The sequence below is a fragment of the Hyla sarda genome, chromosome 4 (assembly GCF_029499605.1).
Source record: "Hyla sarda isolate aHylSar1 chromosome 4, aHylSar1.hap1, whole genome shotgun sequence".
In the NCBI taxonomy this organism is placed as follows: Eukaryota; Metazoa; Chordata; class Amphibia; order Anura; family Hylidae; genus Hyla; species Hyla sarda.
In genome coordinates, this window is record NC_079192.1 from 176660094 (window position 1) to 176683677 (window position 23584).

General features: G+C 43.6%; 1 protein-coding gene across 1 annotated transcript in view; it reads left to right on the top strand.

Annotated features, from left to right (window-relative positions):
• Positions 1-2247: 2247 nt before the first annotated feature.
• The window catches only part of RAB8B (RAB8B, member RAS oncogene family), a 29093-nt gene continuing 7756 nt past the window's right edge, over positions 2248-23584 (top strand). The window contains exons 1-4 of the mRNA XM_056572862.1: positions 2248-2467; positions 17238-17298; positions 19937-19997; positions 22182-22259. Of these exons, the coding sequence (XP_056428837.1) occupies positions 2344-2467; positions 17238-17298; positions 19937-19997; positions 22182-22259 (324 nt within the window). The 5' untranslated portion in view covers positions 2248-2343. The remainder of the gene's footprint in view (positions 2468-17237; positions 17299-19936; positions 19998-22181; positions 22260-23584) is intronic.

The following is a 23584-nucleotide window of genomic DNA, read 5'->3' on the forward strand; positions in this document are numbered from 1 at the left end:
ATCACCTGTCTACTCTCAGTAAAGCTACTGTTGTCTGTAACTTGGCATCTGTGTCTTCATTGCCCCGTGCCTAGTCCAGGACCAGTGGTATTACCTTTGGGTGGTTTAGGCTAAACCACGCCCTGGCATCACGACAAGAAGGGGTTAATAACATCTGCCCCCCCAGGGTTACATCTGCCCTGCATTGCACCCTGCTATACCACAATAGCATCAATGCCTTCCTCTGTCACGAACTGCTGACACACTCCAGCCACATGAGGCCTAGCATTGTCTTGCATAAGGAGGAACCCAGGGACAACTGCATCAGCATAACGTCTCACAAGGGGTCTTAGGATTTCATCTCTGTACCTAATGGCAGTCAGGCTACTTCTGGCAAGCACATGGAGAGCTGTGCAGCCCCTTAAAAGAAATGCCACACCACACCATTACCGACCCACCACCAAACCAGTCATGCTGGAGGATGTTGCAGGCAGCAGAAAGTTCTCCATGGCGTCTCCAGACTCTGTCACCTCTCTCACATGTGCTCAGTGTGAACCTGCTTTCATCTGTGAAGAGCACAGGGCGCCAGTGGCGAACTTGCTAATCTTGTTCTCTGGCAAATGCCAAAGTCCTGCACGGTGTTGGGCTGTAAGCACAACCCCCATCTGTGGACGTCGGGCCCTCATACCACCCTAATGGAGTCTGTTTCTGACCGTCTGAGTGGACACATGCACAATTGTGGCATGCTGGAGGTCATTTTGCAGGGCTCTGGTAATGCTCCTCCTGCTTCTCCTTGCACAAAGGCAGAGGTAGCGGTCCTGCTGCTGGGCTGTTGCCCTCCTCCATGTCTCCTGATGTACTGGCCTGTCTCCTGGTAGCACCTCCATGCTCTGGACACTATGCTGAGAGACACAGAAAACCTTCTTGCCACAGCTCGCATTGATGTGCCATCCTGGATGAGCTGCACTACCTGAGCCATTTGTGTGGGTTGTAGACTCCGTCTCATGCTACCACTAGAGTGAAAGCACCGCCAGCATTCAAAAGTGACCAAAACATCAGCCAGGAAGCATAGGAACTGATAAGTGGTCTGTGGTCACCACCTGCAGAACCACTCCTTTATTGGGGGTGTCTTGCTAATTGCCTGTAATTTCCACCTGTTTTCTGTTCCATTTGCACAACAGCATGTGAAATTGATTGTCAATCAGTGTTGCTTCCTGAGTGGACAGTGTGATTTCACAGAAGTGTGATTAACTTGGAGTTACATTGTGTTGTTTAAAGGACAACTGCAGTGGCAGTTGGGGATAAGTGTTTGATCGCGGGGGGTCCGACCGCTGGGACCCCCCCCCCCCCCCGATCTCCCTAACGGGGCGCCGCCATAAGCGGTAAGGTGCGTAGTGTCGACCTAGAGGTCAACGGTGACGCCCCATCTCCTCCCCGTCCCCATACAGGTCTATGGGGGATGCGGGGAGGCACGAATGCTGCCTCCTCGCCTCTCCCATAGAGATGTATGGAGGAGGCGTGCCGGCTGCAACGTCATGCTGCGGCTGGCACGCCCCCTGCACGGGACAGCCGTGGCCCCGTACCGGAGATCGCCGAGGGCCCCAGCGTTCGGACCCCCCACGATCAAACACTTATCCCCTATCTTGAGGATAAGGGATAAGTGTTTGTAAAACGTTGCAGATGTCCTTTAAGTGTTCCCTTTATTTTTTTGAGCAGTGTTCATCTCCCCCAAGATACAGCAGCTGACACTAGTGGATGATGTGTCATAAAGTCCAGCCGTGCTGTCATTTAGTGTCCATGGGGGACCTGTGTAGAGGAAGAGTGGTGAAGTTGCCTATAGCAACCAATCAGATTGCTTCTTTCATTTTTAAAAATGAAAGAAGCCATCAGATTGGTTGCTATGAATATCTGCACCACTCTTCCTCTGCGCCGGTTTTGATAAATCTCCCCTCATGAATAGTGAGCATGCCTACAGAGGGCAGTACTTAATAATACATCTTATTTAGCCTAAGTGCGCTTTTACATGGCTGCTGCACTTTTCTTTCATTTTTAATGACCTACGGCTGATAAAGACTACATATCCCATGAATCTCAGGCGGTAGGGGCGTGACTGCGCCTCAATAATGACTACATTTCCCGTGACACTTTACGAGCGAATTAGCCAGAGAGGTGAGGATAGTGTGGGCGCGTCACCCGTCTCCGGGGTGACAAGGCCCGTGGAGTCCCTCCCCCGGGCTGTGATTGGTGCAGAGGTGGAAGGAAAGGTGACGTCACAGGCAGGGTGTCCGGTCCGAGCATCCTATTGGTGGAAGCGGTCCCCGCGGGCCGGCGGTGACTCCTGCTCTCTGGGAGGAAAGTGTGAAGATGGCGAAGACGTACGACTACCTGTTCAAACTGCTGCTGATCGGGGACAGCGGGGTCGGGAAGACGTGCCTGCTCTTCAGGTTCAGCGAGGACGCCTTTAATACCACCTTCATCTCCACCATCGGTCAGTGCTCCGCCACACCCACCGCTCACTTCCTCCCCCGGCTCCCTGTACTGAGCTATTCTCAGCCGCCTCCAATGCCCGCTCCTGCCCTCTATACACTGGCACTATACATAGATGGGCACACCATGTGTGATCGCTGCCAGCTGTACCCAGAGTGAATGGAACACATCTATGTATGGTAACTCTAGCAGGGGGTGCTGGGCACATTAGGACTGAATTAGGATGAATAGTTTGTAAAGTATCCCCTAAAGAATGTGCCCCTCACTGCCACCTATTCTAGTCAGTATCCCTTTAAATCAGTGGTAAACGCTATCTCCAATAGGTGGCAGCAAGGAGCAAGTTCTTACATCTTTTTTCATAGTGTTTATTTTTTTTATTTATTTTTTTTTACCCATGGTGCATTGCATACAACAGTTTGACTGTCTTCTCAAGGAGACACGTTAAAAAAAATCACATAGGTGGCGCCATTCAACAGTGTTTCCCTACCACTGTGCCTCCAGCTGCTGCAAAACTACAACTCCTAGCATGCCCGGACAGCCTTTGGCTGTCCGGGCATGCTAGGAGTTGTAGTTTTGCAGCAGCTGGAGGCATACTGGTTAGGAAACGCTGCCCTGTTGTGGGTTTCCTGGTACCCTGAGTTATGTCTCTGCCTACAGCAGTAGAGTCTTCACTGTCTTAAAGGGTACCTTTCATCAAAAAAACTTTTGATATATTATAGATTGATGTATGCAGAGAAACTTTACAATTGCATGTTATAAAAAAAAATATGCTTCTTTCTATTTAATTTTCCACTTTGAAAAAATGACCACTAGGGGTCTCCCTTCCAGTCCTTTTTTATAGATTTCAGACTCATGCAGGAGTCCTAAATTTCAGACTGCAGCCGGGACACAGACAAGCTCAGCACTGCTCCCTGCCAGGGAGTTTGTCTGTGTTCCGGCTGCAGTCTGAGATTTAGGACTCCTGCAGGAGTCTGGAATCTATAAAAAAGGACTGGTAGGGAGACCCCTAGTGGTCATTTTTTCAAAGTGGAAAATTAAATAGAAAGAAGCATATTTTTTAATAACATGCTATTGGAAAGTTATTCTGCACACATTAATCTATAATATATCAAAAGTATTTTTTTTGATGAGAGGTACCCTTTAAAGGAGATATCCAGTGGTGAAAAAATTATCCCCTATACTAAGGATAGAAGATAAGTTTTAGATCGCGGGGGTCCGACTGCTGGGGCCTGTACGGGGTCCTTACAGTCTGCGGGAAGGGGGGGCGTGTTGACCACCGCACAAAGCGGCGGCTGACACGCCCCTTCAATGCAATGCAATGCTATGGCAGAGCCGGAGCTCTGCCTTCGGCAATCTCCAGCTCTGCCATAGAGTTGTATTGAGGAGGCGTGTCGGCCGCCGCTTCGTGTGGTGGTCGAGACCCGCTATCTGGTAGCGAACCGGGGCCCCAGTGGTCGGACCTCCCGCGATCTGAAACTTATCCCCTATCGTTAGGATAGGGAATACGTTTTCCACCACTGGACTAATCCTTTAAAGGAAATCTGCAGCAAAAGACAAATTATCCACAGCCCCTCACATAGAGCGACAATGCGGGGGCCCCGTGCAGGAGATCATTGGGGGGGGGGGGCAGCGGTCAGACACTTATCCCTTATCCTGGGGATAAGTTGTCTTTTGCTGCAGATGTCCTTTAACCATGTTGTCTAGCACGAGGACGTATAAATAAATATACATATATACGTATATATTAATGAGATGTCTATTCAGTCTGACATTTGTTTGGCAAAGAATTCCATAGTCTCACTGCTCTTACAGAAAAGAATCCTTGTTTGTGATGATAGTGAAAGCTTCTTTCCAATAGATATAGGGGGAGATTTCGGAAAACCTGTGTAGAGGAAGAGTGGTGCAGTTGCCCGTAGCAACCAATCAGATTGCTTCTTTTAGTTTTCAGAGGCCTTTTTAAAAATGAAAGAAGTGATCTGGTTGTTATGGTCAACTCTTCCTCTACTGTTATTTTATTATTATTATTAATCTCTCCATAGAATCTTTAATTCCTACCTTTAGGGTAGGGGCACGTGTCATATTTTCTGCTGTGTATTTTCCCACTCATTGAAGTCAATGAGTATTAAAATACACAGCTGATTTAGCTACCCATTGACTTCAATGGGAAGGAAAATGCACAGCAGCAAATACGCAGCTAAATATGGCTTGTGTGCCCCTCCCCTTAGGGTACGTTTACACCTGCGCCAATTCTGTTCACACAGCAGAATTTTTTCACATCTGCGCCAATTCTGTGTCTGCATTCATTTAGGAGGTTTCCGGCTTGTACGAATTTCATACTGAAATTCTGAAGTGTGAATGGGAGTGCCAAATCCCATTGAAGTCTATTGGGCTTTAATTTGATGCGGAATCTGTGCTGAATTCCTCATGCGGAAATTCTGCCATGTGAATATGGCATTAGGGCTTGTTCGTGTTATCAACAGAGGCTAGTTGTTTTCAATAGGATTCAGCTTCTCTGTGCGAAATGCTGAACTGCTGCAGCGGAATTACGTCTGCGTAATGGATAATAAACATGATAATTTTTTGGGCAGAATTCCGCCAGACTGCAATGCTGTCTATTAGAAAGCACATGTCCGCATGGTCCTAGGGCTGATTTTGGCAGTTTAGGGGGTCTTGGTGGTCTGTAGTCCACCCAGCCAAATAAAAAGCAGCATTATAAGAGGGGAATGAGTATTAGGATTTTGTATACTGTACAATCAGATTGCTTATTTTAATTTTTTAAAGCGGAAATTCCACTGTATGCACAGTGCAGCATTATCCGTTGAAATCAATGGGACTCTGCTGCAGCGGGAATATCCGTACGGAATATTTCTGCAGACATTCTGAGTGAACATAGCCTAAGACTTCCGTGATGTCATCAATATAGTAGCCAGACAGGCTTAGACTTCCATGATGTCATCAATATAGTATTCAGGCAGGTTTAGACTTCCATGATGTCATCAATAAAGTATTCAGACAGGCTTAGACGTCCATGATGTCATCAATATAGTAGGCAGGCAGGCTTAGACGTCCATGATGTCATCAATATAGAAGGCAGGCAGGCTTAGACGTCCATGATGTCATCAATATAGTAGGCAGGCAGGCAGGCTTAGACGTCCATGATGTCATCAATATAGTAGGCAGGCAGGCAGGCTTAGACGTCCATGATGTCATCAATATAGTAGGCAGGCAGGCTTAGACTTCCATGATGTCATTGGTATAGTATCCAGGCAGGCTTAGACGTCCATGATGTCATCAATATAGTAGGCAGGCAGGCTTAGACATCCATGATGTCATCAATATAGTATCCAGGCAGGCTTAGACGTCCATGATGTCATCGGTATAGTATCCAGGCAGGCTTAGACGTCCATGATGTCATCGGTATAGTATCCAGGCAGGCTTGGACGTCCATGATGTCATCGGTATAGTATCCAGGCAGGCTTAGACGTCCATGACGTCATCAATATAGTAGGCAGGCAGGCTTAGATGTCCATGATGTCATCGGTATAGTATCCAGGCAGGCTTAGACGTCCATGATGTCGTCGGTATAGTATCCAGGCAGGCTTGGACGTCCATGATGTAATCGGTATAGTATCCAGGCAGGCTTAGACGTCCATGATGTCATCGGTATAGTATCCAGGCAGGCTTGGACGTCCATGATGTCATCGGTATAGTATCCAGGCAGGCTTGGACGTCCATGATGTCATCGGTATAGTATCCAGGCAGGCTTAGACGTCCATGACGTCATCAATATAGTAGGCAGGCAGGCTTAGATGTCCATGATGTCATCGGTATAGTATCCAGGCAGGCTTAGACGTCCATGATGTCGTCGGTATAGTATCCAGGCAGGCTTGGACGTCCATGATGTAATCGGTATAGTATCCAGGCAGGCTTAGACGTCCATGACGTCGTCGGTATAGTATCCAGGCAGGCTTAGACGTCCATGATGTCGTCGGTATAGTATCCAGGCAGGCTTGGACGTCCATGATGTCATCGGTATAGTATCCAGGCAGGCTTGGACGTCCATGATGTCATCGGTATAGTATCCAGGCAGGCTTAGACGTCCATGACGTCGTCGGTATAGTATCCAGGCAGGCTTAGACGTCCATGATGTCGTCGGTATAGTATCCAGGCAGGCTTGGACGTCCATGATGTCATCGGTATAGTATCCAGGCAGGCTTGGACGTCCATGATGTAATCGGTATAGTATCCAGGCAGGCTTAGACGTCCATGATGTCATCTGTATAGTATCCAGGCAGGCTTAGACGTCCATGATGTCGTCGGTATAGTATCCAGGCAGGCTTAGACGTCCATGATGTCGTCGGTATAGTATCCAGGCAGGCTTAGACGTCCATAATGTGCTACAGCTTGGAAGCCTTTGACTCTCAGCTGTTGCTCTAGCAGAGGAAATTATCGAAAGTTTGCAATATGTGGGGATTTCGCTGCTAGAAGTTCTGAATGAAAAGGAATCCATGTTGGAGATAGATCCGTGTCAATTTATTTATTGTAAATTTCTAGGAAGAATAACAGGAATGACAGAACACAGACTCATGTAAATGTATCCTCCAGAACTTATATTTGTAGAGAGAGAATTTACCCTGTGCTCGTGCTGTGCGACAACTTGAAATCCCCTTAATAGATTTGTCTCAAATTTTACAAAATACTATATGGTAGGGCTGGATACACAACTCTATTCAATTTGGCTGAAATCAATGGAACAGAAATAGATGAGGTTACGAATGCTCTAGATATAAGCTTACGTGACTACTGTTTGGATCGATCCATTATTGTAGGTAGTGACTGTGCGCTGGTTTGGTCCACAGTTATCTAAGAGCAGGGCTGTACAAATTTGCTTTTAATCTAGGAGCCAGCAAAAAAAATAAATAGTTAGGAGTACGGATTTTTATTTTATTTATTTTTGCAATAAACTTTTGTCAGTACCACTTTGGTGTACTATTGACTTTTTATGCCATCATTTAAAAGATTGGATGATTATGTATATTTACATTCCCCCACATTTGGAGTGAGGGTGATGGGAGAGGCAGCGGGAAGGAGGTGCAACTGGGGGGATTCTAACAGCAGTGACTTGAGGTGCAGCAGGGGGGAGGGTGACTGCAGTGACAGAAGGCATCGTTACAGCACATAGAGCAAGTGTGGAAGGAGCTACTGCCGGCCGCCACCAGGGGCAGCACAGAGCAGACTCCTTCTCAGCACAGGGGGCTCAGCGCTCAAATAAAAGGGATACATCACCCGCTGGGTGTCTCTTATTGCTGTACGCTGATGGTGCTTGGGCTGACAAGCATCTTGACTGCAGGATGAAGTTGTCAAGTCTCCATTTCAGTTAGAGAATGGAACAATTCCTACAATTAAAAAAAAAAAAAATAAATAAATAAAAACACAAACAAATAGTAAAAAAAAATGTACGTTAATCCTGGGATATTCCACCCAGATTCCGCCTTGCAACACTCCCCTATTGATGTCAATGGGAATTCCGTTGTCCAGTTCACACATCAGAAGTTTTGTAGCCGAACTTCCTCCGTGTAGAAATGAGATTCCGGCAGAAGATTGAACGTGTTCACCAGAGAAAGTTATGCTTTTCAATGTCCGTGGCAAATTATTGAGGTGTTGTGAGAAATATTGCCATGAAGTGAGAGTGAATTGACCTATAATCCCAATTGAGGTGTTTTATGTATGTTTTTAGGCCATTTTTCCTGTGCTTTACCAAAAACAGAAATAAATGCAAGGTGTGAACACGACACCTCAGGGAGGTGTATAACTACAGTGACCCCTCGACCTACGATGGCCCCGACATACGATAATTTCAACATACGATGGCCTCTCAGAGGCCATTGCATGTTGAAGGCAGCATCAACATACGATGCTTTTTATAAATGGCTATTCGGCAGCGCAGACTGCTTCAGATCCCGCCAGATAGCCGTTTACGGTGCCCTGTGTGGTCCGCTGACGATCACTTACCTGTCCTCGGGGCTCCAGCGCATCCTCTTCGGGATCCCCTGCATCGTCGGCGCTCTTCAACGTCGTTATCACGTCGCCGTGCACGCCGTCCCGTCATCCAATAGGAGCGGCGTGCATAACGACGTGATGGCGGTGACGGAGAGAGAAGATGCCTGGGAAGCAGAGCGTCGGACGCGGACGCGGTGACAGCGCTGGAGGGCGACATCCCAGGCAGCGGTGATGGTCCGGAGCGGCGGGGACAGGTGAGTACAAGTTCCTATGCCAGTGGCCTTCAACCTGCGGACCTCCAGATGTTGCAAAACTACAACACCCAGCATGCCCGGACAGCCAACGGCTGTCCGGGCATGCTGGGTGTTGTAGTTTTGCAACATGTGGAGGTCCGCAGGTTGTAGACCACTGTCCTATACTTTACATTGCACGGATCCCTCAACATGCGATGGTTTCAACAAACGATGGTCCGTTTGGAACGGATTACCATGGTATGTTGAGGGACCACTGTATTATATATGATCACTTAGCGACAGCAGTATTACAAATGGAGGTGAGGGGTGAGAGCTAGCAGGAGGGATCTGCTTCAGATGCAGTCCCGTAGTTTACAGGAAGTCAGCTGACCCGGGACAGACCACTTCCTCTAACACTATGCACATGAGGGAATTGTCAGCATATCACACATTACTATGCAATGATCTGGGCTAAGTAGTCAAGTGGGTGGTCCTACCCAGTGATTGACAGTTATTACGGATGGTTTTTGTGCCAGTGCACATGCATTTCTGGGAATATGCTACATGGCAACCAACAGTTTGTTAAATGTGCTCCCTTGAGCATGGAGCCATCCACCTTGCGGTGTGCTGCAGACAGTGTAGTGACTTCTTAAGCCCTGTGTATGATTTGCATGTATTAAGCGATTAATATTAGAAGAGTGCTTGTCTGGAAGCGGGCATGACTCATGGTGGCTGTATTTTCGCTCTTCCTCCATAGCAACACTGTATATACACCCACTACTATGCAGTACACTAGGAGCTGCCAAGCCGTTCTCCTGAGCTAGCCATCTCTTCTCATAGACTTAACTCTGAAAATACCAACAATGTCTATTAAGATTTCAATGCAAATAAAGGTCTGAGGCCTTTCCTGCTGGTTGCTGTGACATTATAGCTTTCCCGTGTGGTGATGTCTTAGCTGCTGTACATTCTTACACCAGATCTCTGGGGATTTCCATACATGCCACATTTATGTTCCGCTCTGACCCTATCGCCTTCCTCTCGCCCTCCGCTCTTCCTCTAGAAGCACTCAAGATTTCCCTCTTTACAGGATTTCTTGTGAATGGTTAGATTTAACCCTCTTCTTGTAGGAACCTTGCAGTGTCCGCACCTGCCTGACTCACATGTACTGTAAGGGCTATTGAGGAGACGCTGTTATCTGGATCTGTCTTCTCATGGTGAAGTCTAAAGTGACTGGACTTTGCACAATATGTGTCACATTATACAGTTAAAAGAAAAGTAACCCCTACACTGCACATAACCCTTGTCGGTCCTTTGCTAAGTGCCCCCCCCTCCTGTTAGTCTCTTGGGCCCTCCCTGTTAGCCCCGTGCTGAGCCTACACCCCCCTGTCAGTCCCATTCGTAGCCTCCCTCTTGTAATTCAGTAAAGGTTTTTTTAGCACCGTGATTCATGCTGAGTAGCATCAAATATCCCTCAGTCATTGATAAAAGTTGATGTGAATTACCGTATATTCCAGAGCTGTAATGTTCATTTCCACAGTAGGTAAGACTGTGTTCACTATATCACGTTACATTTGTATTCTGTAGGATATCTCCCAACAAATAAGTCAGTAATATACACAGTGCTTTTTCACCTTATGGATGCCAAGAGTGCCCTTTTTCTGCTATTTGTTTATGCCACTTTTCCACTTGTGTTGGAACAAACATGAGTCCTGTCAGAAAAGTCATGATTCAGGTGTAAACAGTGCCATACTAGTTGGTCATACACCTTTAATAGCTATCGAACCATCATTTGGCCAACAGCTGTTCCTCCCAACCCCACCCCATACACATGCTCAGTTGGCTCAGTCATGTGTGCATGTCTTTTGAGAGGGGAATAAGCCTCTAGCAGTAGCTTAAGGCTCTTTACACGAGTCAATTATTGGGAAAATGAGCATTCCTAGGATTACATGTTTCTGATAATTGTCCTTTGTAAGAGGGCACTGATAAGCTGATGAACATGGAAATGCTCGTTGGAAGGCTGATCGCGTCTGTTGTGCGGCAAGTAAAATCAACATTATAGGCTGCACATGGCTCTGTGTAATATACACGATTATTCAGGCCGTGTAAAGGCCCCCCATCGACACTTCTAGAAGGGCTTTTACTGTCCGTGAGAACAGATGATTGGATGCGTTAAAGTCCATTATGCCCAGTCCTTCTTGACCTCTACCATCAGAGAAAGTCAGGACACCTCCATACACATTACATGGTTGGCCAATCATGCCAAAATCAGCACGTTCAGCCGCAGTTATACTTGTCATACATAGACATTATAAGTAGTTATGTACAGGTATGTCCTTGATCAGATGGGGGATTTTTTTTTCCTGCATTTTACTAAAATAAATTTAGTAATTACTGCATATAGAATAATTTAAAGAAAGTTTTGGGCCTTTTTTTGTGGGCCATTTCAATCCCTTGCTTACAGTGAACCAGTTCCTTTTAGTGATCGTCCACTAGGATGGATGGATCAGAGTATGCAGTAACACCTTGGTGTATAAAGTATGTAGAAGTGTATTATCTGGATGTGATTTCTCTGTGTTATATAAAGCAGAGTTTTCTTGGTGTTAATACTGTTTGTTTTATACTGTGCAATGATCCCTTAGTTTCACGTCTTTAGTCTGTGGTTGGGGCTACCACCTCAGTGTCATGTCTGTCTAGGAGTGGCGGATAAGATGCAGCATATTCCGCAGATGTGAGCATGCCTTACTTTGTAATGTAAATCTGCCACATCTGCAGTCCATGATTGTGTGATATCTAGATTATTGATTTCTAGAAAAATTCTATAGTGAAAGGTGAATTTACAGGCCGATTACTGTTATTACTCTGGAACGAAGGTCAATGAGGAACCACTGAATGTGTACGTGTTTTATATATGACTCCAAAGTAGAGCGTCATTGTATAATCTGGAATCTACCGGGCGCACTGACCATGAGTGACCTTAAAGGTCTCAAGAACTGACAGAGCAATGAACTTCCTGTCTAATCCTCCTGTATCATTTTCGAATCTGTTATATTACATATAATGTATGTAATATATATGATTAACTATTTGGTTCCAAAATTTTTTTGCACAATAGTTTTACGGCAAGAAAAGGCAAGTTAGGTCTGTTTTAGCAGCCTGCACGGTGGAAATGACTGATCTTTGTCGGTATGGTGATATAGTTTCGTGATGAAAACCCGAACCTTGTGGGAGTTAGAATTGACTAGGGCTGTGCTATGCAGGAACTGTGGGAAGTGGTCTCTTGACTTTCTGTACAAACTATGACGCACATAGGCCGCTTCCTGTGTCAAATAAAGAAGCAGGCTTGTGGGTAGAATGCATTTATACCTATCTGTTCAGTGTGTGCAGATAATATGTAAGGGAGTAACACATATATAAAGTAACACTGAGCCATATGACACTGGGGAAGGAAAATGGCTACTGGAGTATACTTACTTTTATTGCCAAGGTTTAAAAGATATCATAAAATATTTACAAAAATGTGATATGTTTTTATACGAGATATGGCTCAGTGTGTGCTAAGTGCCATGTCTTGTGTTCAGACCATTTTGGACCTTACTAGACCATTTTTGTCTAGAAAAGAGGGGATTCTGTAAATGGCCAAATCTGTCAATGGAATGTGCGACAAAGGGGTTAAGTGTCTGAACACAGGGGTCCCAGCTTTGGTATACCGTGATATCCAAAACGGGGCCCTGAATCTCCCCACTGCATGGCACATGCTCCAGCGATACACAAGCACTGTGGATAGGGGGGATACGTTTTTAAATGCTTGAGTAACCCTATAAATAAATTTGGCATTTGACATGTCAAATATTTTGGTTGGAATCGGAGTGTTCAGACCCTGACCAATAGCTAGAACGAGTGGAGGGAGAGGCATGAGGCGGAGTGCTCTTTTCCCACTCTTTCTTTGGGACTGAGATGATCCTATAGACTTGCATTATGTGACAGTCTCTGCCATTTAGGTCCGGGAGAGAATTTGCTTAGCGTGCTTCTCCTGGCTTTATGTATCAATAGTTCTGGGCCTGAGCACTTTCTACAACATATGAAAGTTATTTTTTTTTTGCAAAAGTGACCATTTAAACTTTTTAATTCAGACCATATTATTAAATCAGCCCAAATGTATATCTCTGCTTGCTGTATAGCCACAGACTGGTCTGAATGTCCATGCTGTACCCATTCAACTGGTGAAAGTACTTAAAATAGGCACATTAGCAATGAACCGGACAATGGAGAAATGGATAAAGGCAGCATGTGTGTCACTTACCTGCGGAAGAGATGGCACCAGAATGCTCTATGTGAAGAAGGCAAACTGGAAGAAGCGGTGTGATACTATGGGTAATGTTCTGCTGGTCCTGGCTGATGTGGTTGTTACTTTCACGCACATCATCCACCTAAACACCTCTTCACTGTTCAGGAAGAGTTTGAGGAACAAGGTGTTCAAGGTGTTTACCTGGCCTCCTGATTCCCCAGATCTCAATCCTATCGAGCATCTGTGAGATGTGCTGATGCATGGAGGCCTCACCTCACAACTTACAGAACTAGTCTTTTTTATTAAATGTGCACTGTCAGATACAAAAACTTTTGATATGTTGTAAAGCATGCATTACAACTGATTTCATTAGAAAATGTTCAATATTTCATACTGAAAAAGCCAGTCAAAGAACTGCCCCCCCTGCCTGCTTGGACACATACTAGTCCGGCTGTGTCCATGCGTCATCACCAATGTCATGGACACACTTCCTTGATTGACAGCTGTGAGCACAGGAAAAATCCTCCCGCTGTCAGCTTGTGTCCCGCTACTGTCAGTGAGAACAAGCTGGGAGTTGTAGTTTTGCTAATGCTAGGGGAGATGTGAGCAGACAGCATACTGAGGGAGGGGGTGGAGACCTGCACCATGAGGCCACACCCCCTCCCTTTGAGAGGAATTCAGACCAGTGAGCTAAATTAAAAGTGTAATAAAATAAATAAAGATGTACATGGTCAGGATTAGGTACTGAGTGATATATAAAAAAAAAAAACTTTTGTTGGATCTGATGGGTACGCTTTAAGCATTCAATATAACATGCAAAATTTGAAGGTTACATTACATGATCTATCAGTAAATCAGTTTTCATTATTTTTTCCTCCACTCACTGGAAGTGGGAAAAAAATAAATTGCACAATAATCAGAACATTGTTTGGTAATGTCCATTCAACAAGAAATGTGGAGCCTGGCACTAGTATATACAGGTAGATAGATGTCACCGTCTTATAATAAGACTGTGCTAGGAGGTAATGTGCCTGCTATGGGTGGTGCTCACACAATGCGGTATAGTCCATAAAGTGCAAATTAGAAGAGAGAAGAAACGGGACAGCGGTGGGCCACGGTCCGTATCATGCTATTAAAGCACTTCGTCAGGGGCCTGTAGAAGTGCTTTGATAGCACGGTACGGACCATGGCCCACCGTTGTCTGCTGCTCCCCCACTGTAACACCTGCCTCCCGTGGTCTATATATGCACTGGCACTTTATGGAATAAAGAATATACCTTGTTGAAACCTCGTGGGTCTCGGGTGAGTTGCTCCTGTTTCTTCTCTTCTAATTTGCATTGTTTGGTAATGACTTTTTTTTTTATTATTATTATTTTTTTTTTTTTATACTATGCCTTTTGCAAAAGTTCTTTTAATATTTAGAAAATCTCTTGCGAAGTTTTATTTAAATATTATATACAATAGTGTTTTTAGGTAGAGATTTAACTGAAAATCATTATTAGAATATAGCTTTCCCAGCAACTCGACCACTCCCCCTCCCCCCCCCCCCCCCAATTCAACACGCAGCGGGAAACACTGTGCGCGTTAGCTATCGAATCCGCCTGCGTGCACAAGCCATTAGATTAGTCTTTTGACTCCCTCATATTATGTCATTCAAAATTACAAAGTACCTACGAAACAGGTGTTCAGAACATAAATTTTATAAATCAGATTAATCAGACTCAGTATCTCATTCCAGAAGAATTAGATAGAAAATATGGATTGCAAATTATTGAGAAATGGCTTATTTGCACAAAAATTTGCAACATTTCCTGTGTTTTCACAAAAATTAAGTGTTGCCTTAGTCTCAGTGAATTTTTATGAAATTTTTCTGGAATATGTGGGAATCTACAGTGCATTGGGAAAGTCTTCAGAGCGTTTTGCTTTTTTCACATTTTATGTTGCAGCCTTGTGCCCGAATCAAAAAAACTCAAGTCCGTGCCCCATAATAATAACGTGAAAACAGAATTTTAGGATTTTTATGCAAATTTAAGAATGACAAACTAAATTTTTGCATTGACATGAGGATTCAGACTGGCAGCCATTGGGGACACCAGTCTTTTGGGGGATGATTCCATCTGGATTTGGGTCTGGATTTTCTGCCAATCTCTGCAGTTCCTCTGAAGCTCTGTCAAGTTTAATGGAGCCATTTTCAAGCCACAGAATACGCTCACGGCAAAAAAAGCAACATCGTCGCACATGCGTTGTTGTTTTTTTTTATACCAGAAAAAACAAACAAACATGGAAGTCTATTTGAGAAAAATATCATAAACTAGGTGAAAAAAAACACTGCCACAGCTTGTTGCATTTTTGAAAAATTACCTTAAAAAAAAACAACAACCCAAAGTGAGGAAAAGAAACAACAAAGAAAAAAAAAGCATTGTAGGTATAGCATTTTGTATTTACATATTGCTTCCAGCTTATTATTATTATTATTAATAAAATATATATATAATTTTTTTGGGTCAGAAATACTGTATGTGTGGGTCTTAAATATAATCCGGAGGCATTTTCTGCCAATTGGCGACCATAGGGGGAGATTTATCAAAAGCTGTCCAGAGGAAAAGTTGCTGAGTTGCCCATAGCAACCAACCAGATCGCTTCTTTCATTTTGCAGAGGCCTTTCAAAAATGGAAGAGGCAAACTGGTTGCTATGGGCAACTCAGCATCTTTTCCTCTGGAGTCATCCATTGTAGGGTACAGCATTTGATAAATCTCCCCCATGGAGTTTTTCTTCACCACTGTACATTAGCTACGGAACGCTTAGTGCATCCTCTGGTTCTTGTTAGTTCTCTTACTTTTACTTCTTTCCTGTAAGACCGGTCTGACATTGTGTTCATATTTGTTTTTTTTTGGGGGGGTTTTTGTCTTCCCCTTTGCTCTTTGTTCTAGTTTAGTCTTTTTCTTTGCTAGTTGTAGTTTACCTATTTTATTTGTGGTTAATTTTCCATCTCATTTTGCCCAGATACTGTATGTGGTTGAGGTGGTAACTGTAGCTGTTGTCATTCAGCTGCTTCCTTTGTTGACCATTATCTTAGATTTTCCTCTCTCTGGCCTTTCCTGGCAGTGTGTGTGTTCCCCCCCCCCCCCCCCCCTAAATGTGGTTATATCTCTGAAGATATCCCTTATTGTGGGTGCAAGCGTTGATTGTCAGGATTTACGAAGTTTGTGATTGCCGGGTTTGCCTTGCTCGTTGATTTTCTATTTGTGATATGCTCTGCACATGTTTGATGTCCATACCCTGATTATTTTTAGTTCGAGTGAACGTTTGTCAAATGATGTATCACTTACCTGGATCCAGAGATACCATTGTAATCTGGCTTTACACAATTGAGGCGGTACCCAGGATGCCTTCCTTGCCTCCATCCCCTCTGCACTGATATACCTGCCCACCTCATGAATATTCATGGCACCTCTTTGTTAATGTGACCATGAGATGGATGGGCATATTGGAGCAGAGGGGAAGATGGGGAAACTGGGTATTCCAGGTCCAGCCTCCATTGCGCAAAACTGTCCATTTCCAGATTTACTTGGGAGTACAGTGGGGCGGGTCTTATCAATGATTGGCAGCCTTTCCTGTATGAGTTGACTTGCAAAGTGACTGTCAGTCACGGAGTACAACCGCCCACTGGATGCCAAGGCTCAAAATGAAAAGGGATTTAGATAAATACACGGCAAGTTATATAAAAATGTTTCCCACTAAAACGATCTCCTGCTCTGTAACATGATAGAACAGACTCCATTTGCAATGTGACAGGTTACATTTAAAGGGTCAGCTACTTAGATCTTGGTACCAAATATTGCAGGACACCTTCAGCGGTCTTGTGAAGTCCATGGGTCAGAGGCAGAAGGGGACAAACACAATATTAGGCAGATGGTTTCATGTTATTGCTGAGCTTTGTGTTAGTATGTGAACCAATAAATATACATATACAGTGTGTGTGTGTGAAACAATGATGCAAGTCTGAGGGTTATATGGTTACAATAATTGCATCTTTTTGTGTCTTCAGGATCTATGTGGATCACTTATTAGTCTAACCTCAAAGCTATAATGTAAATTCTTGTTGTTTATCGAGTGATACAGAACATATGTCATATGTTTCCAAGGGATGGCCTCTATATTATATTGCGTTCACCTTACATACTGCTTGTGCTCAAATATACTGAAATGTTCACTATCCTAAAGTTGTGATGCTTTCCCTGTTCTTTTTCAGGCATTGATTTTAAAATTCGCACAATAGAGTTAGATGGAAAAAAGATCAAGCTTCAGATATGGTAGGTTAATTTCCTTTCTAGAACTTTATCTTCTGTGTGTTCTATTTTCTTCTTTTAGTTAATATCATAACTGGTGCAATTGAAGTTAGAAGTAATATGTTTAAAGGGATATTCTAGCTTAAAAAAATTATTTGTTGCTTGGGCTGTAGGAAAAAACTCTATACTTACCTACCCCTGGTCCTTCTGTTTGCTGCTCCTGTTTTCTGCCTGCTTCTGAGAGGAGTGAAGCTGCTTTACTCAAAGTAAATGTAAATTAATTTAAAGCTATTAATCTATTAAATAAATGGTGACCGACTTATAACCTCCTTATGTACCTGCACGACAAACCACCCTCTGCTTTATTACGGTTTTATTTATTAGCTTGGTTAATGTTTATTTTCATTCTGTTCTTTTTTTTTTTTTGAACAACCATTGTTACTGCAGTGATAAAATCTGTGGTGTGTGCAGAGTTACTACACTGCATCCTGAGCTTAGAATTGCACATCAAAGCTGCGTCCTTGCTCTTTCTTTAACCTTCTGCATCCTAGCATGTTATTTAACTTCTCTAGGATAGGTTAGGAACCGTAAATTCTAGTGCATTGTAATTTTATTTTCCTGGCATTCACTTGTGTAAACATGAAGAATTTTTTTTCCTATCTTATGACTGTCAGGCCTTTTGTTTTCTTGGCCAACATGTGTACACCCGATGATGTCTTATTGTGCCTTGCTTTATAGTTGACAATTATTTTTATAAGGTATTGTCACGATCACACCCTATCGGTCCAGCTAAGACGGCAGAGAGAGTGTGATGGTGCAAGGGTTAAAGCCGCCAGACCTCTGGGTATCCACTACAAGTCCCAGCAAGTCACCAAATTAACCCTTAGATAAACGTGTTTTACCAGAGCCTCCTTCAGAAAGGTGAGCTCATATATTTAGAGATCAAAGACCAGAGCTGATTAATTAAACATTTAATCTGATAAAAGGTATCACAGTGCTGACTCTATAAAAATACAGAAACAAATGACATACAGTTACAAAAATATATAAAAGAGTTTAGCAAGGCAAGTTCAGAAAACAAAAGATGAAGTTCTTACAACATGATGATATAGCAGTCCATGAGTGAGTGAGAGAGCTGTTCTTAGGATGATCTTGTCAGCTTGTTGCACAGCATTGAACAACCCACTTTTAGTCTAGCATTGTTTAAATATCATATCTGTTCTCTTGGGAGGGAGACTCCATTCCCCCCTCCCCTCTGATCCCACCAGGGGGGTCTTCTCTCTTCCTTACCCCTTATCTCTTTGATTATATGATGAGACCAGAGTGCATGACTTCAAAGGAGATACAAACAAACAGCCAGGCCCCCAATAAAATGCAATACACAAAAAGACACACCGTCCGAATGACCTCTCACCCATGTCCTGGACAATCCATCACACATGGTCATAACTTATAATACACATATAGGATTTTAATAATCAGGCCTTGGGCCTGACAGGTATAGTTTTAGGTTTTCTATTTGCAGACAGTATCCATTTCTAACATGTTCACAGCTTAGTAGACTTTATTAGTAGAAGGTGGATAACCCAGAAAACCTCGATACATGTGTTTAGTTATTAAAAATTTTACAACAAAATTTAGTTTGGAAATGTTATTGTAAATAGAAAGTTAACAAAGAATTTATTAGCGCAAATTTTTGGAAAATGTGAAAAAAATGTATTTGCACAAATTTACAGGAAGCGTCGGGATAGTGCAAACAGGGTTAAAAGCTCACATACATTCCTACACCAGGTGCTCACTGGATGAAAGATGCATAAAAATAATCTTTACACACGTGATAAATTCAGCGCACCAACCAGTGCGTCTGCTAACCACTCCCCCTGGAAGTGTGCAAGAAAAATGATGAAGCAGTGCAGACAACAACAAAAATAGTGGAAAATTGCATGAGGATTTCAGTGCAACTTAATTTTCAAAATAAAAACACTGCGCGCACAGTTCTGCAGGTGCATGCCAGTTGATACATTCCCACTATCCTTCCCCAAACTCTCACTGAATAAGTCATCCATTGCAGGGTACAGCATTCTGTAGCGATGAGCCAATGTGTGTGTTGGTGCAGGGCAGTCCTTCTAATCCAATAGAATTGGTACAACCAGTAGGTTGCTAGCCAGTGCTGTGCACTACACGTAACTACCAGAAGCCTTCTCACTCTGAAGATTAAGTAGGGGTGCTTGGTATTCCTTCATGAATAGCAGGCATGTGAATGGTGGTTTATGGGGTTATCTGTACATCCTCCCCCATATAGTTTTGCAGGTTGTCTGCATGCCACTAGGAACTTTATATTGAGCCGCCCTTGGGGTTAGTATGGCCTCTTTCAGTAAAAATGCGGAGCTCTGCAATACAAAAATGGTATTCCAACCCAACAATATTAGGAAATATTTAGAAAAGCAAACACTGTCATGGTGTTAAAAGGTGGACACCCATAGTAAAGGTTTATAGTGTCTCAAATAAGAAAACCTCTTTAGGCTTCATTAAAAGATCCACCACCTTCCCTCAACCAAATCTTACACCACACCTCCTGTATTACAGCTTCTGATAATTCATTGGTGGGGTCACCACATTGATATCATGTGGAATTATAGTCTTCATGTGTTTATATTTTCAGGGACACAGCGGGGCAGGAGAGGTTCCGTACTATTACCACAGCGTATTACAGAGGAGCCATGGTGAGTCTCTTTCCTGTAATGGCAGTGCTCACTATTTTGAACATGTAAAGCACGTATGTTACTTGTCTGGGCTGGATACTTCCCAGAAGCCCCAGTGTCTACTGTACATAGCTACACTTGTAAATAGAACAGGACATCATATCTGTTTATTACTGGTAGTGCACTTTAACTTTTCTCAAAGGAGTACTCTGCCTGGGCTGCAAAAGAAATGAAAATGAACCATCTCTCACCTTCCTGGGTTCCCACGGAGCGCCACTACAGCTGATCGGTCCTCCGGTCCATCCTCTTCATACTTCCGTGTGTAACGAAGTGTCACATGGCGCTCAGCCTATCACCGGCCGAGGCAGAACATCGCGGTGGCCGGCGATAGGCTGAGCGCCATGTGACGCTTCGTTCACACCGAAGTATGAAGAGGATGGACCGGAGGACCTATCAGCTGTAGTGGCGCTCCGCGGGAACCCAGGTAGGTGAGAGATGGTTCATTTTAATTTTTTTTGCAGGACGGAGCAGGAATACTCATGCACCAGAGTACTCCTTTAAGTCGTTCCAGGATAAAAAAAAAAAAAAAGCTACTGCCTTCCAAAAACAGCACCACACCTGTCCTCAGGTTATGTAACCAATTTAGCACCATTCTCTTTAATGGAACTGTTCTACACACAAATTAAAGGGGTACTCTGCTGCTCAGCATTTGAAACAAACTGTTCCGAATGCTGGCGCCGGGGGCTTGTGACATCATAGCTCTGCCCCCCTCATGACATCACGCCCCGCCCCCTCAATGCAAGTCTATGGGAGGGGGCGTGGTGGCTGCCATGCCCCCTCCCATAGACTTGCATTGAGGGGGCGGACGTGAAGTCATGAGGGGGAGGGGCTATCACGTCACGAGCTGCCAGCTCCAGCATTTGGAACAGTTTGTTCCAATTGCTGAGCAGTGGAGTACCCCTTTAAGGACAAGTGTGGCACTGTTTCTGGGGGGAAAAAAGCTACTTTTTCTAATTCTGGATTACTATCAAGAGAAGCAAAACTAGACAAAGATCATGGGCAGATGTGGCATACGAGGAGAAAGCATGCCGTTTCTTTTCAAATCTTGGACAATCCTTTAAAAGTAGGGCATGAAAGGAAGTTCACATCTGCATAGAAGCTCTGTACGGAAGCTGTCACAGAGTTAGTTCCAGAAACAAACAGAACTGGATGGTCTTTTGGTGTCAACAAACACCAACAGGTCCCTATGGATCCCACTGACTTTTGGAATCCATCTAGTTTCGATCTCATGCCCATTGCAGGAGTTGGGTGGAGAAATAAAACTGATCTGCAGATGTGAACGAGGCCTTAGCTTTCCAACTTTGCTTAGAGTGCATGCACACCACGTTTTTGCTATACGGTTTCAAGTTAAAAACCGTACGGAACCGTATATATTGACTTAACATTGTAAACCGTATGTCAGACGCATCATCCGGTTTAGTCTGTTTTGCATCTTATACGTTTTTTTCTTTTTTACCAGTACCCAAAACCGTAGTCTACCACGTTTTTTGTTCCGGGTGAAAAACTATATTAAACCATATACGCTTTTTTTTAACATGGGAGTCAGTGGGAACCATACAGAGCTGTATGTGCGTACGGTTCCATCCGGGTTTCACCATACGGTTTTTGACTTTGCACAGTTTTTTTTTTCTTGTAATTTCAATCAAACAAGTGAAACTTTATTCAAAATGGAGTGAAAAGTTAAAAATATGTTTTTTTCTTAAAAAAACTGATGCAACCTGATATAATTTTTCAAACCGTATACGGGTTAACATTTGTACACAAATTTTGATACAGTCAAGTTAGGATTTGAGGAATCAGTTTTTCATCAAAAACCTGATAGGGGAACTGTATATTGCAAAAACGTGGTGTGCATGCACCCTTAGAAGGGGAAAATGTACATATCAGCATTGTTCTCTGCGTATTGACTTGCTTACACCAACTTTTAGGCATAAGACTGGTAGTTTCAATAATAATGAAAGAAAAACCCTTTTTTGCTTACAGACTCATAGTGCACAATTTGTTAATTCCATGTCTGTATTTAGGATGGTTTGGGGATCAGGGGACACCCTTTCTCACAGTAGTTGTAGGACCACAGCCGGTCTGCTATATTTTACCTTTGAGTACTTGGATCCATGTGAATGTATCTTTTTGTCTTTCCTTCAGGGTATCATGCTTGTGTATGATATCACCAATGAGAAGTCATTTGACAATATTAAAAACTGGATAAGAAATATTGAAGAAGTAAGTAATATATTTTGTGTGTTTTATCAATACTGTTCCATACAGAAGTTCCATCAGTTTATGCTTATCACAGAGCCAAAGGTTGGTCTCCTAACTTAAGTAGGTGATTTTTTATATTTTTTGGCCCGTGATAGACCCACAGATATTCTTCCAGACCCCCTCCTTACACTTGCACACAAAGTTTTAAATGGGGAAAGGGGAATAAGGCTCTTCCAGAAACCTCTTGCAGTGTCTTACTTTTGGTGAGTCCAAGGTATCGGGCATGTTGAAATCAAACGTACCTGATCCTCCTTTCCTCAGTCATCAGCTGTTGGGGTAAAGACAGTACACCCACCACACAAAAAATTGTCGGCCAGTCACCAAAAAAAAAATCAGGTTTGGTCACCTTTGCTCTTGTGTCATCATCTATCATTCATAAGGGCTGATGGCAGACTACTATTTTGTCAACTGAAACAATATGGTATGATTGGCTAATTACAGCTGGTTATTTGTCCCTTTGCGTCAGCCCACCTTGATACCTGTTTCCTTAAATTGAACTGGAGCTGTCACTTGCAGGCTGTAACTATGACAAAAATAATTGTTCTTGAATACTACAATCTGCTAACCCTCAGAAATGGATTATATTAAAGGGGTACTTTACTGCTCAGTGTTTGGAACAAACTGTTCCAAACGCTGGAGCCCGGAGCTTGGGATGCCATAGCCCCGCCTCCTCATGACGTCACGCCCCGCTCCCTCAATGCAAGTCTATGGGAGGGGGAGTGACGTCACAAGCTCCCAGCTCCAGCGTTCGGAACAGTTCCAAACGCTGAGCGGCGAAGTACCCCTTTAAAGCTGTAACTTGTACAGCCAAGTTTTCGTGCTGCATATTTTTTGGCACAACTCTAAGTGATGCAGATTGCACATCAGGTTATTGTTAAGGGAACACGGAATGAAAATGTCACCTGCTGTGTTTGCCTTTTGAGAATCATTGTGGTTAAAGTGTCTATTATGCAAATGTTTACTCTTCCTGTCTAGCAATGTACAAGTAGGCATTAAAGCCTTACTGTCATTTAAATGAACATTTTTTCCTGTCGCACAGACATGCTAAAAGTTGAGATCAATCAGGGTGTCCATGCTGAGACCCCCTCTGGTCACCAGGTATAGTTGTGTGCAGCACACGGCACCATGATTCACCCACAGCTAAGACAGATGGTCTATGCAGGACAATTGGTGACATATACTTGTAAAGCTTGGACAAGTTGTGTCCACCAGAGACAGGCTGTTGCCCCTGCTGTGACTTATTAGTGTTTTCCGGGAAATTAATTGTACGCTATTATATCAAAGCT